The following is a 13,488-nucleotide window of genomic DNA, read 5'->3' as shown; positions in this document are numbered from 1 at the left end:
TCAGAGACCAGTGGTTTCACCATCAAGTTACAGTGGAAAGTTTTCCACCATGAAGTTACAGAGTGAAAGCAGTAGCGTTGGGTAGAAGGTAAAAACACAGAGCGCAGTGCTGGGTTGGGGAAGGCCAATAAGGTTCTGTGCTGCAACTGAGTCTCAGTACAGCTGTACTAATGTTTCAGAATTTTTAATTCCCACAGTGAGTTATCCTGAAGTCTTTGTAGGAAAAGTATCGGCCCATAATTTGATGGCTGGATGGCAGAGCTTATTCCAAATGCTGACAGCTGAAGGCTGGTAACACTGCTGTGAAACAGGTAAGCGGCACGAGTTTAACAGTCAGGAGAACTGAAGGGCAGGGCTGATACGACTTTGCTTGAAGCCATGTTAAATCAGTGGCAGGGCTGCTTCCCACATTACTGTTTGCTGCGCTGACAGTGGATCTTGCTGCCTTTCGCAAAGGCCCTTTATTCTGTGATTTCATTTTCTGACAGGATTTTGCATTTCACGCTCGTCTGTTTTGGCAATGACAGAATTTACCTCTCTGGCTGCTGGCGAGGTGCAGGGACTGAGTGGGTAGTGGTAAAAAGTTCCCTCTCCGTTCCTAACCCGAGGGCTTTATTTCACAAAGACTGGGAGGAGGTTTGGGATTATGCTTGCTTGTTTGTTTTCATTCTTTTCCCGTATTTCTGGGGCGTAGGGCGTGGAAAGAACAGAGGAGGGTTTTTCCTCCTTAGGTAGTGTGAATAGTGCCAACTGAGCAACATTGTAAGGGTGGAACAGAGTCCCTTTCTGCTCATAAAATCTGCTTGCGCGGCTGAATATGGGAGAACGGCTTTGGGAAGAGGCAGTTAAATCGCAATCCTCTCCAAGTGCCAGTTCCCCCTTTTGTCAGCTGTACCACTCCTGGTATTTCTGTAACTTGAAGAATGAGTAACTCCTACAGAAGCCCCGCTGGCTGCAGAGACATTACAATTGCTGTAGTTTCTTTAATTCCTCTACTTAAAATTCCATGTAAGGCGGCATTTCAAGGATAAATTTTAGTCTTTTTCTGTTTTTCCTTTGAGTGGCTTTCTGCCCTAGGTTTTTAATTCGCCTTTACTGGCGGTGCTCGGCAACTCCATGCTTTATTCACCCGCTTACACCTACGAACCAGATGGAGCTGCAGCACCAGCATCCCGGGATCTAGGGCCATCCTGCTGTCCTGCAGCGGTTGTTCAGGACGACCTTTGCCTGCCCCGCCGCAGACCTGCTTTTGGGGTAACCCGGGTGCGTTTCTCCCAAATTCTGCTCCCGGCAGCACGCCCCGCATTTTGTGAGTGCACGCCGGGGCTCAGGAACGCTAAAAAGGAACCTGCTTTCAGGACGTCTCACCCCTAAAACATCCAAATGAGGCTTTTTACCGAAAAATCACTCGCCGCCCGCGTTGCCGCAGCCACCGCAGCTCGCCCGGCGCCGCCCCACGTGGCCCCGCGGCGCCGGTCGCCCTACCCTGCTGGCTCTCGCGTCACCACCACCTTAGACCAATAAGAACGCGGAGGCGCTCGGCCCGCCAATAGGAGCTCGGCGACGGCGGCGCGCAGGCGGCCGGGGGCGGGGCGGCGCGTGGGCCCCTGAGCTCGGCTCCCGCGCCGGCCCGGTCAGGCGGTGGCGGCGGCGGCGGGGGCGGCCGGGGCGGGATGGAGTGCGGCGGCGGGGCCGCGCTGATCCGCGAGGGCTGGTTCCGCGAAACGTGCCGGCTGTGGCCGGGGCAGGCTATGTCGCTGCAGGTGGAGGAGCTGCTGCACCACCAGCGGTCCCGCTATCAGGAGATACTCGTCTTCCGCAGGTGCGGCGCGGCCTGGGGCGGCGGTGCCGGGGGGGAAAGGCCCGCGGCCGTGCGGTGGGGCCTGGCGGGGCCGGGAGGCGGCGTGGCGGGGGGGGTGGGTGGGTGGGGGGGGAGAGCGCGGGCCGGCTCCCAACCCCGCTTCCCCGCTCTGCCCAGCACCACCTACGGCAACGTCCTGGTCCTGGACGGGGTGATCCAGTGCACGGAGCGGGACGAGTTCTCCTACCAGGAAATGATCGCCAACCTGCCCCTCTGCAGCCACCCCGACCCCCGCAAGGTGAGTGGTCCCCGGCCCCTTCCGCCGGGTCTCCCGCAGCCGGGGCCTGCTGGGCCCGCAGACCGGCCGCCGTCCTCCCAGCCGGGCCCCCCTTTGGGGTCTGCCGCGGCGAGGGGCTGGCGTGGGCCGTCCCCTGTGGCACAGCTGCGCTCGGCGCTTGACAGAGGGTCGCAGGCTGCCTTCGTGGGCCCCCGAGCAGATCGCCGAGCACCCGGGCAGGACGAGCCCGGGGGGGCTGCTGGGTTTCGAGCCGTCCCCTTTAGGCCACGCCGTGAAAGTTCCCCCCTGAGCCCGACCCCTCTGATGTCCGGTTTTCTGCCCTCTCCTCTCCCAGGTGCTGATCATCGGTGGCGGCGACGGAGGAGTGCTGCGAGAGGTGGTGAAACACCCCACCGTGGAGTCCGTGGTGCAGTGCGAAATTGACGAGGTGCGCTGGGCTCCCGGAGGCGTGGAGGTGGCCCGGGGCTTTGGCTGTCTGTCAAAAAGCAGCCGTGCTTCACAGCATCCACGGGAGCTGCTGCTTCACCTGCTGTCCCTTGTCAGCAGCGAGTGCGTTTGCTGCCGGTTCTGCCGGCGTGACACTGACAGCGCCACCTCTTTGCCTTACAAGTCATCTACGTGGCAGCTGGCTGCCTCTTCCATGTGATTTCTTTCACACACGTAGGGTAGAGGCCCTTCCAGGCCAGCGTGGGATCTGGAGAAGGAGAGCTCTGGCTTTGGGAAGGTGCTGCTTTTCCCTCTCCCCCCCAGCACGGCTCCTGCCAGAGGACAGTTGCTTTGTTAAGCAGTCTCCTGCGGCTGAAAGCAGGAAATAAGTGGGGAGTAGTTGTTTCCGTGATAGACTGGCTGATCCTCCTGCTCTTGGTCAGTTTGCTCTGATATTTCTTTCTTTTACTGTTCTTTTCTTTTACTATCTCCTCAAAGCAAGGCTGTGTTAAGAACAGGAAATGCTGCTGTATGGGACTGTGTCATCTGAATGCCAGGCTAAGTAGACATATGTGTTTTGAACAAGCACTGCGTGACACCAGCGCGTTTGTTTGTCTCTGCCAGCTGTGAGAAGCTGGTAGCATTCAGTACAATTGCTGGGCCTAGGGTAGCGGCTGTCTAACCATTTTAGAGAGAAAACTGTATCTTATGAGGGGACTGATGTAATGACTATAGAGCAGAGGTGGGCATGTTTCTCACCTTACATCCAGAAATCTGGTGTGGTTTTATTTAGGAAGAAAAAGAAAAAAAAAGGCTTTAGCTGAGATCACCAGTGCAAGTGATGTCCACAGGGAAAAGGAGCACAGAGCAGTTAGATCTGTGAAACGTATTCTCTTCGTTCCTTGGGGAGCTTTTGAAGCTGCAAGTTCTTGTTGAGTTTGGCAAGGACAGACCAACAGTGTCACTGAACCCTGAAGCCATAGGAACGGGCTGAGCGTGGCTTGTTGGCTGAAGATGCTGACAGCTCTTGAGGATCTAGGTAGCGAGTGGGATTTGTGCTGAAGACAGGGAAGGAAATGACTCATTGTGCTGTTCTTTCAGCTGCAGCTGCACAGTAGCCTGAGAAGTAGCACCTTGTAGCCCCCGCTGACCCACTTGTGCTCTCTGTGTTGCAGGATGTGATCCAAGTATCTAAGAAATACCTCCCAGGGATGGCAGTGGGGTATTCCAGCGCTAAGCTGACCTTGCATGTGGGAGATGGTTTTGAATTCATGAAACAAAATCAAGAAGCCTTTGATGTGATTATCACGGACTCTTCTGACCCCATGGGTAAGAATTCTGTCCATAAAAGGGTACTGCTTTCCACACTCTTCCTCCTTTTCTCTTCTGCCTACCTCCTGGAGGTAATGCCAGCCTGCCCAGGCTCCTTTCAAGTGAAAAGACTGACACTGACTTGGCTCTTTTGGTAGAGAAAGGGAAGGATGAAGACCAGAAAATTGTATTAGCAAGGCTTCACACCAGCAGTCGTGTCATTCCTCAAAGTTCCACTCCAGCAGCTATTGCTTCTGGCAGAGAGTTGATCCCTGAATCTAGGAATCCCATGGGGGATACAGCACCAAAGACAGCTTTGCACATGGGCCCACTATCGAAGCAGCGTCTCACATGGTGTTGGTGTAGCTACCTAGCCTAACAGCGGCTGTAGTGAGGTTGCTGTGTTTCTGAAGGGGAAAACTGAGGCAGAGAGGGACCAAATGTAGTTATGGTGCCTCATTTTAGGGACCTAATGATGAGTGCCTGAGTCACCTTCACTCTTGTTATAGTCAACACAGAGAGGCACCTCTAAAAGGCAGTTTGGAGCAGGAGTTCAGCTTTAGAAATGCTCACTGAAGCAAGAGGCAGCTGCTAGGACTTCCTTTGATAAAGGTCCTGAGCAAAGCCACCATTCTGATGGTGCAGGCTGGAGTTCACCTGGGGTCAGCAATTTTTGCTTCCAGATTATGTCCAACACTTGTAATCACTGAAAAGCCATTTGAAATGCCTCTTTTCCAGTGCAGTCCCTGTGCAGCCTGGGCATTCAAAAGACTCTAAGAAGCCTACAGTCTTAATCTCTCTCTAGACATCTCTTTACTCACTTTTTTTTTCCCAGGTCCTGCAGAAAGCTTATTCAAAGAATCTTACTACCAGCTGATGAAGACAGCCCTGCGAGAAGATGGGATTCTCTGCTGCCAAGGTGAGGATCTATCTCTGGGCAGAGTCTGACATCAGATCACTGCGTGCAAAGTGTGAGGCACAAAGGGGACTCTTTTCTGACTCTGACACGGAGAGTGAAATCCATTTCAGCTCCCAGGTACAGGAGCAGTTTTGATCTGTAAACATCAACTCTTTAACTGCTGGACTGCACTTAGTGAAACTGGCTTAAGGGTCTTATCTTGCCTTTGAAACCACACGAGCTGTGCGGAGTAGAGCAGGTTTAGACTTGGAGCCACTGCTAAGCTGGCACAGGCCTGTGCAGAGAAGAGGGGCAGCTCTCACCTTGCATCCCATTTTCCTTTCTCCCTGTAGGTGAGTGCCAGTGGCTGCACCTGGATCTCATTAAGGAGATGCGTCAGTTCTGCAAGTCTCTGTTCCCGGTTGTGGAATACGCCTATTGCACCATCCCCACATATCCCAGCGGGCAGATTGGCTTCATGCTCTGCAGCAAGAACCCAGTGAGTTTCAGGACCTGAAGTGCCCTTTTCCACTCCCTGAAAGCAGCCGCAGAGCCTGCCTCAAGCTGTCCCTTACGTAGCCTGCGCTGCGGCACTGAGCTCTCCCAGCTGTGGGGCCTCTGGACTCGTGCTGGGTCTCAGCTCTGCCAGCGCAGGGCCCCAGAGCTGCAATGCAGCTTGTTCAGTGCTGAATGAAGTGCAGAATTGACCAGTAATGTAACCAGCTGCCTTAGAAAAGGCTGCCTAGTTTTCTCTCTAGTACAACAAACTTGGGAGGAAGCCACTACCAGTTTGCAGAGCCAGTAAGGCTTTGGCTTATTCATGCTGGCTGTTACAAAGCGGGCACTTGCTCGATCAGAATCAGCTTGCGACTGGTAATCTCCAAGTGAGAGTCAGTGTTAGGATGTGGGCTGGTAACTGTGTCAGACTACTGAGGTCTGCTCTCTTCCCAGTCTGCTGCAAGCCTGTAATGCAACTGTCACATTGGTTTGGGGAGCCAGCGGCACTGCTGCTGTTGTATTTGATTTATTTGGGGCTCTGGCAGCATGTGCTATGCCTGACTTAATGCAGATGTGGATTCTGTTCTGAAGAGCAAAAGCCTTGCTTCTTAGATGCTCAGGCACAATCTGACAGCTCCATCTGGCACGTGGCTCGCACGCAGTCTGACCTCATACACTGACATCTGTGAATGAGGGCTAGTCACACGAGGTACGGCATGTAAACTCCAGCCCTTGGGGCTGGAGCTGTGTGGAACCTTTGACCTCATACTAGAACAGAAAGTCATCTGTTTTCCTGCGAGTCCTCTTGGTTCTCTGCCATGAGGATCAGGATGCCTGTCACACAGCCTTTTGTTCATTACGCAAACACTACAGAGCTACCTGGCTTCTTTATTGCAGAACACAAATTTCCGGGAGCCTGTGCAGCAGCTCTCGCAGCAACAAGTAGAGGAGAGGAGTTTGAAATACTACAACTCGGACATTCATCGGGCAGCTTTCATCCTGCCAGAGTTTGCACGGAAGGTAAGCAAGGCTCTGCTGCCGTTCCTCCGTCAAGGGCGAGGTGTGACTTTTCTTCGGCAGGAGTGGGAGTATACAGGGCTGAGGATTTCCTGCTGCCCTAAAAGCTTCGGGCAAGTCGGAGCAGGACAGCAGTTTGCATGACGTAGCAGAGTATGCGTCAGTCTGGGAAGACTGGTGTTCAGTTTGGAGCTGTTCTTTGGGTTGATGTCCCGTGCCTTGATAGCAGATCACTCCTACTTCACCTACCGAAACTAAGCCCAAGAGCCTGCAGAACTGGTGTTTCCTGTTCAAAAACTCCAAAAGTCTTAGATAAAATGTGGTTGTGGTTTCTGGTGCAAACCAGAGGGGAAAGAAAGGATGCTCTAGCGTAGTCTGCCTTCTTGAAAGATAGTCTGTATTTCTGCATCATTCTGTTACCTCTTAACTGAGTTGCAAGCGCGAGTTCCAGAAAAAAAAACCTCTTTATAGTGTCCTAGGGATGAAGGCAAATGCCATGATTGTGTTTCAGAGCCATGTTTCTCTTGAGGACTGGTGAAGCTGCAGCAGGTCCATCCTGACACGTTTTTGTCTTTGGCTGTCTCCAGGCCCTGAGCGATGTGTGAGACCGAGAAGCTGCTTCCTTCCTTCAAGTTGGACCCCGAGATCATCAGTGATGTGGTGGGGACCTTCCCAGCAGACTGCAGATTTGCTCTCCACTGTGTGGGATTGTTTAACCCTTTGCCAGCCAACATTCCCTTTGATGATGTGTTAAAGATGATGGGGCAGATTAGACTGTTGAAAAGGTCCGGTGACTTATTGCCTGAGGTCAAAACTGTTCTTTCCAGTGCTGGAAACGTAAGATGTCTTTTTCCTTTCTCTCCTCCCTGCACCCATTCTAAATGCGCCCCTCCCTGCGCCCACCTCCACCCCCTGCAACTGACATGACGTATTTATAACTGACACTTATTTCTGTCTGGCGATCTTTTGAAACCTGGGAAGAGTCCAGAAGGGTCACTGACTCAGCCTTAAGCACAGAGAGCGAGAGCTTTGTGCACAAAGTTAGCTTGCTCTCTCCTAATAGGAGCTCCCTGCTGCTGAGACGTCTTGACTGGTGACAGGTCTGAGCCGTCGTGTCCCACTGCCCTTCTGCGACACCTGCGCTGGTCTGCAGCACAGCTGGAGAAGTCACAGTGCAGACTGTTGCCATTCACAATAGGTCTCCCTCCAACCCTGATGGAGTAGCAGTATTAAACACCAGCCAGGCAGGCTGGCAGCAAAGTCTTGTGGCTTTTTTATTTTTTTTTTTTTTTTTTTTTTTTTTTTAAATCGGTTGGAAACCGAAGTGCTGAGGTACTAACAAGCTGACTCCTGTTCTTACCTCTGCCGTCAGAGTGGTTCCAAAGAATGTTTATCGATATGGTGATAGGCGCTTTATATATATAAATATAAATATATATATATATATATGAAAACAAACCTTAGATCCATTGCCTGCTGTTCAGTACTGATGTTGGGGAGTCAGTTGTGCTGACAAATCTCTCATCTCAGTCGTGCTGAGATGCCTCAGGCCTGGGTATTTGCTAGTCCTTAGGAGGCATCGTTATTTCTAATGCTGCCCCCAGAATCCCCAGATGCATAAGTTGTTTTTCGTTTTACTCTGTTGTGAAATGGATCTGCCTCCACTTTACTTTGGTTTTAAAGACTCCGTACCATGGCTGCACAGTGGGTATCTTCCCAGCACAACCACTGTGCAGTTGTCACTCCCTCACAATCAATTAAACACTCGGCTCTGGTTAAGGTGACATCAGTGTGGGTCAGTGTTCTTCTTTGGGGAGAGTGTGGGGATGGAAACAGAGATCCTGCGAGTTTGCTGTGCCTGTCAGAAGACATCCAGGGGGCTCTGCAGTCGGTCTTCCTCTCGCCTTTGTCTCTAGGGATGACAAGTTATCATCAAAAAAAAGCTCTGAAGAGTGATCCCATTGCATGTTTTGTGTTGTAACCAGATTGCCTAATAGCTCCAGCTTCTGCCATGCTCTGTGACGCAGAAGTCAGTACCTTCTATCCACGCTATCCTCTGGTACAGCTTTCCAAGCTGTTTTCTAGCTGCCCTTCTCCTTGCTAGCATCAATCATTCTTGTCAATCACTGGCTCCGCTCAGCTGCACCATCCGTTCCTCCGCAAAAATTGCCATAGCTTAGTGGCTCCGAGGGCCTGAACCAAGCACTGAACTCAAGCTGAGCAGGCTGGTAACAGTCGCTAGGTGGCATCACAAGACAAAAAAGTTCCTTCTGAGGGAGGCTTTCTGGCTTGGTAAGAGAAAACTGGAAGGAGCAGACTTTTGCAAAGGCTGGGCTTGAGCTTTAACATAATTGTGACCTTACAAAGAGCACAGGTGGTGCAGCCACTGCGTGCCTACAGCAAGGGACTTTTGTGGTGTCAGTACCAACCCTCCTACTCTCTCACCTTCCTGATGAGACTTACCCAACGCCCCCTTCTGCTACCAGTATCAGTACAGTTTCTTTGTGTTCATAAGGGTTTGCAAAGCATTGCTAAGCTGCAGAGCTGAGTCTGGATCTCCTTTCATTCTTGTGTTGAGAATATTATACCTATTTTGTCTCTTAATTGTCTGAGTAACCATCTCCCTTCTCCCAGAGCTACTGATTAGTTAGGGCTATTGAGGCATTTTCAGTGCTTAACTCTTGTATTTTTCTTAAAAAGAGCAGACCAGTAATGGAGGCTGGCTCTAGCTACTCCTGTTTAAATTGCTGTAGGACCTAAACCCCATTTAGCCCTTCTTCCTTGACAGAAAACTACCTCTGGCACTGTCTCTCCCCTGGAATAGTGATCAAGACCAGAATTGTAATCCAAGGCGGCTGTAGAGCAGCTGCCAACTAGTAACAGGTTCAAGCCTTCCACCCACCCTTGGTGAGTACAACAATGCCCAGGAGGGAAAGAGCTTCCTCAAAACTGTTACTAGCCTCCGTGCAGCTAATTATTCCTTTTGTTTCTCTGAGCTCCTTCCAAGCTTCAGTAAGCAGGCAGTAATGCGAGCAGGAAGACAAGGCTGTTTGCCATCCCAGCCGCATGTGCTCTGTCCGTGGGGTCCTGTATATAGTTTCCGAGTCATTCCAACCCTGTTCTTTACAGGCAGTTTCAAATACTTCAGTGCCTTGCAATGGATGAAGACAGAGATCCGTGCCTGGATCGAGCACTCATTAACAGTGCAGTAAGAGACAGAACGAGAGTTTGTGCCTCTATAGCTCGTTCCATCTGAGCAGCTCTGAGCGCTTTATGGCTGTTAAAGTCACCCCGGTGCTGAGAGCTGCCACAAGGTGGACGTGCCGGTTAAGCTGCTCGAATGGTATTTGGCATGGCAGACATCTCGCAGGCAATTGTGTCTACAGATTGGTTATCCCTTCGACAGATGTGTGAGGTCTGAGCTGTTAATGCTGCATGCTGCCATGGGCAAGGACGCTGGGGACTGAAAAGAGACTGGCAATTTGGGTAATGCCCAACAGAAAACTAGTGGGGCCTCATATTGAATTGAGCACTGAACACTCAAAAGCAATCCTTGCAGTGTCTCCAGGTGGGCAACTAAAATACTTGAGTAACTTTTTCAGACATTGAGCTGGCTGTTGCCCAAGGCTAGTCAAGCAAGGCTGTTTGTGAGCAAAGATCCACAAAGATGTTGTTTGTCTAGACATGCTGCAGTTCTGTTCCAGCATCTTATTAAGCTAGGAGCGTATGAGCAGGGATAGGCTTTCTCCCAAGCAGCGTACAACGTAGTATCAGTCAGAGCAGGTGGAGGGAAGTGAGGGAACAGAGCCTGATGGGCTTTAGCACATCAGTTGCTTAAGCCTCTTGGCGCCTTTTGAACTCTGTCAGACTCCCTGCTCTGTGCTTTACTCATTGAACTAACTCAATTTTTAGAAGTTCAGAAAAGAGCTTAAAAAATTAAGAGAAGTCTCTTGCCTGTATCTCTTGAGCCCTTTCAGCCAGTTAATTGGCATGAGTGTTGTATTCATCCAGAGCTAATGTTATCGAGGCCCGGCTGAATTATTGATAGAGCCTGACTGGAGCGAGAGACTGCTGAAGAAAGAATGACAATTCATTTTTCATCAGAGAACAGCAGCCTCAGTAAGCAAACAGTCAAAAGTAATAACAAGTGTTGCCAGGTTCAGGGAGAGGAAAGTTCCTTTTATAAAATGATGGGGGAAGAAGAGGGAAAAGTGTGGACAGAAGAGTGAAACAGCAGCTCAGATCTGGCAAAAGAGTTGGACAAATTGTTGTTAAAAAGTAAGATGAGAAGTGTAACCAAGTTAAATACTGAGAGGTCCAAGTGAAGCTCTTTCCTGGTCATGTCTAGGATGGAGTTAAATGATTTTAAAATATGCAAAAGGTATGGAATTAGAGCCAGGGACTCTCAATTACAGCACAGTGATGTGTGAAGCAGATAAAGGACAGGGGGGATTATTGCCAATGTTAGGGATCTCAGCAGCAGACCTTTCAAGGACACCAGTTTGTGGTGGTGGTGAGGACCACGGGCTGGAGAGCGGCTAAAGCGGGGACCCCGCAGGAGGGGGCTGCCCTCTCCCTGGTACTGAACGGCTGCCGCTGCAGCCCTCGGCCGGCCATCTCCAGGAAGAAGTTTGCTTAACAAAGCCAATTCTGTGTGCCAGGGATAAGGGAGAGACGGTGTGTGTGGTGACCCTGCACGTGTTTCATCCCCGCTCAGCTGTAGGAGAGGAGTAACCAGAACCCCACGCTATCTGGAGCGTGTGAATTCCTGTTCAACGCTCTCCCAGCTGAGCGCTCCCTTCTGTGGTGCTGGCAAGTCCTGCACATTAACGTCTCTGGCGAGCTCTTCCTGACTGCATTCCCCCAAGGTGCAGCGCGTATGCAAATCCCTCAGGAAATCCAAATGGTAAAGAAAAAATTTCTGTCCAACTCTTTTCCAGCCAGTCCTGCACCAACGGGACAGGTCATGTGTAACAGACCTCAGTTCCTATGTCAGTAGGCAGTAGCCCCAAGCATCCTCAGCCTGCTTCACAGCCAGAAATGCCTCCTACTTGGATCTGGGCAAAATGTTTTCATGGAAAATGGAGGTATTTTCAAATAGAGGTGTTTCATAGCAAGGAGTTATTTTTGAGGAAGATTTCTGGTGGAATAACTGAAACGTTCAACTTTGCGCTCTGAAAAAAACAAAAGGTTTTGAGCATAGCACTGAAGCGTTATGCTCGCCCTCCCTTCATCCTCCTGCAGTCCCTTTGGGGTCGACAGACAGAGACAGCAGCACAAGTCCCCCTGCTCCACCTCCCCGGAGAGCTGTAACAGGCGCGGAGTCGTGCGTGCTCTGACAGCAGCATCCCTGCGGTACTCCCCTCCTCCTCCCTGCACCTGCTCTGCAGCTCTTATCAGAGATGAGCGGGAGCAGTAGGCTCCAGCCCACGCTCACGCAATCTCTTCCTTGGGTTTGTTAGATTAGTGCCGATGAAAAGCCATGGCTGGAACGGCCACCTGCATGCTTCTCAGAGGCCCCTGGGGAGTGCAGTGCGAGGGAATACTGCAAGCCTGGCCTAATAAATGAGCTGTGATTTCAGGCCCATGAACAAATTGGTTTCCCCTTCCAGGAAGGCTCACAACTGTCAGCTGACTATTGCTTTATTTATTGCATTGGCCTTTGCAACTAGGGACTCTTGAGGGCAGAGAGAAGGGGTTCCAATGACAGGAAAGCAGAAGCATTTGAACCCTTCCTTCAGCTGCAGCTGAGTGCTTCACCTTTGGGAACCTGACTTTGTTCTGGAAGCCTGATGCAACTCTGCTACGTGCTTCAAGACAGAGTGATCTGAACCCAGACCAGGCAACAAATGGACAGAAGACGGCAAATATCCGGGCCATAGAGGAAAGTAATTGAGAAATTATCTCATTCCTTAATGTGGCATTTGGTGCCAGACGTAGTCTTGGCTTTTCTATTCTAGCAATGCCCAGTCTTTGCAGCTGTACAGATGTGCTGAGGAGAGGTCTGGGACCTCTTTCTTGAAAGATAAAATGTCTCCCATTGCATGTTGCTTGTGCACCCTTAATCACAAAAAGATGGACATTGTCTTATGTGACTGCGTAAGTGTATTCTGCTGTAGTGCCAAACCCGCTCTGCATCTCTCCTGAGGCCACCGTAACTCTGAGCCAAAATCTTTGAACAGCCAGGCCTTTTCAAGTTTTACTGTACGCTGAACCTCCTTCTGGAGCATCCCCGCCCTTACCAGGCTCCCAAAAGCTGTGTTCACAGGCACGCTGATTTCAGACACATCTACCCTCACTGAAAATGATAGAAACCCACTCAGGCCATGTGCAACTCCGGCCAGAAGAGAGCATCAAGGAAGAAAACTTTGAAAAGGGTGAGTCAAATAACAGAGAGAAAGAGGTAAGAGGTAATCAAGGAAGGAATTGTCAGAAATGTTTATTCCTCCAAGGGAAGACATTTAATCTTTCCTGTACAGAGTGACAAGCATCTAAGGGTTGGGAAAAAAAATAATAATTGGGGCCTTCTTAAAGGTCAGACAGCCAATGCAACAGAGAATAGGGAACAGTAGGAATGAAGAAAAATCCTGGTGCTATATGTTGAACCCTTTCCAGTTACTAAAAAGAGCAAATTTTATCACCACAGTTATTTTACTTCCTTTGGAGGAGATGGTGCCTGTAGCCTGTGATGGGGAGATGGTCAGTAGTGGTGGTAGGAGAACCAGCAGGGTCTCTGCAAAGGGACAAGAGGACCAGAGCTTGAGGAGGGCTGGGGGGGAAGCAGGAGAGGGAATATGAGGAAAGAGAAGGCGCTAGAGAAGATGGAGGTATCTGGAAAAGAGGCATCTGATATTGAGAGATGCTGTTGCAGAGCCCAGAGAGAACTTGTTTGGATTTAGCGATCCAGTCCCACTGTGGGCACTAGAGTCTAAGTGCTTTGATGTGTCCCTCTTCCCTTCCCTCCCAGGTGGGAAGAGACACCCAGCCTTGCTAGAAGTACAGGCGTTGGCTGTTGCGCTTGCCAGCAGGGCCACAGGTTTGGTGCTGGCATATCTGGGCAGAAACGCTCTCCAGAGCCAACCCTTTCAAGAGGTAACAATTATTACATGACTGCCCTCCAATCCCAGGACAGACTCACGGCAGCCTGGTCACTGTTTACATCCCTGTGGACCTCCTCAGAAGCTGGTCTCTGGCTCAGCACATAATCACTTTTTTTGGTAGAAGAGCATTGTCATACTT

General features: G+C 50.8%; 1 protein-coding gene across 2 annotated transcripts; it reads left to right on the top strand.

The window, feature by feature from the left end:
• Positions 1 to 1,649: 1,649 nt before the first annotated feature.
• Positions 1,650 to 8,033, top strand: SRM (spermidine synthase). Of its 2 annotated transcripts, XR_015260861.1 has the most exons (9): positions 1,650 to 1,822; positions 1,979 to 2,099; positions 2,434 to 2,526; positions 3,701 to 3,854; positions 4,672 to 4,755; positions 5,088 to 5,233; positions 6,130 to 6,252; positions 6,837 to 7,086; positions 7,313 to 8,033. XR_015260861.1 is itself a non-coding variant. In XM_086764617.1 (8 exons), the coding sequence occupies exons 1-8, from the start codon at positions 1,674 to 1,676 to the stop codon at positions 6,852 to 6,854; spliced, it is 888 nt and encodes a 295-aa protein (XP_086620743.1). In that variant the 5' UTR covers positions 1,650 to 1,673; the 3' UTR covers positions 6,855 to 8,033. The 2 variants fall into 2 exon arrangements, 1 of the variants encoding a protein (XP_086620743.1); XM_086764617.1 differs by having other exon boundaries at positions 6,837 to 8,033.
• The last annotated feature ends 5,455 nt before the right edge of the window (positions 8,034 to 13,488 follow it).

This window comes from Chlamydotis macqueenii, chromosome 21 (assembly GCF_036417535.1).
Source record: "Chlamydotis macqueenii isolate bChlMac1 chromosome 21, bChlMac1.mat, whole genome shotgun sequence".
In the NCBI taxonomy this organism is placed as follows: Eukaryota; Metazoa; Chordata; class Aves; order Otidiformes; family Otididae; genus Chlamydotis; species Chlamydotis macqueenii.
The sequence above is the reverse complement of the archived record's forward strand: the minus strand, read 5'-3'. Positions and strand labels throughout refer to the sequence as shown.

What these genes read in the sequence shown, in the direction of transcription:
- SRM (XM_086764617.1), top strand. Translation starts at nt 1,674, where the DNA reads ATGGAGTGCGGCGGCGGGGCCGCGCTGATCCGCGAGGGCTGGTTCCGC. An exon ending in GAGATACTCGTCTTCCGCAG is followed by an intron (nt 1,823 to 1,978) that starts GTGCGGCGCGGC and finishes CGCTCTGCCCAG; the next exon opens with CACCACCTACGGCAACGTCC. An exon ending in TGCTCTGCAGCAAGAACCCA is followed by an intron (nt 5,234 to 6,129) that starts GTGAGTTTCAGG and finishes TCTTTATTGCAG; the next exon opens with AACACAAATTTCCGGGAGCC.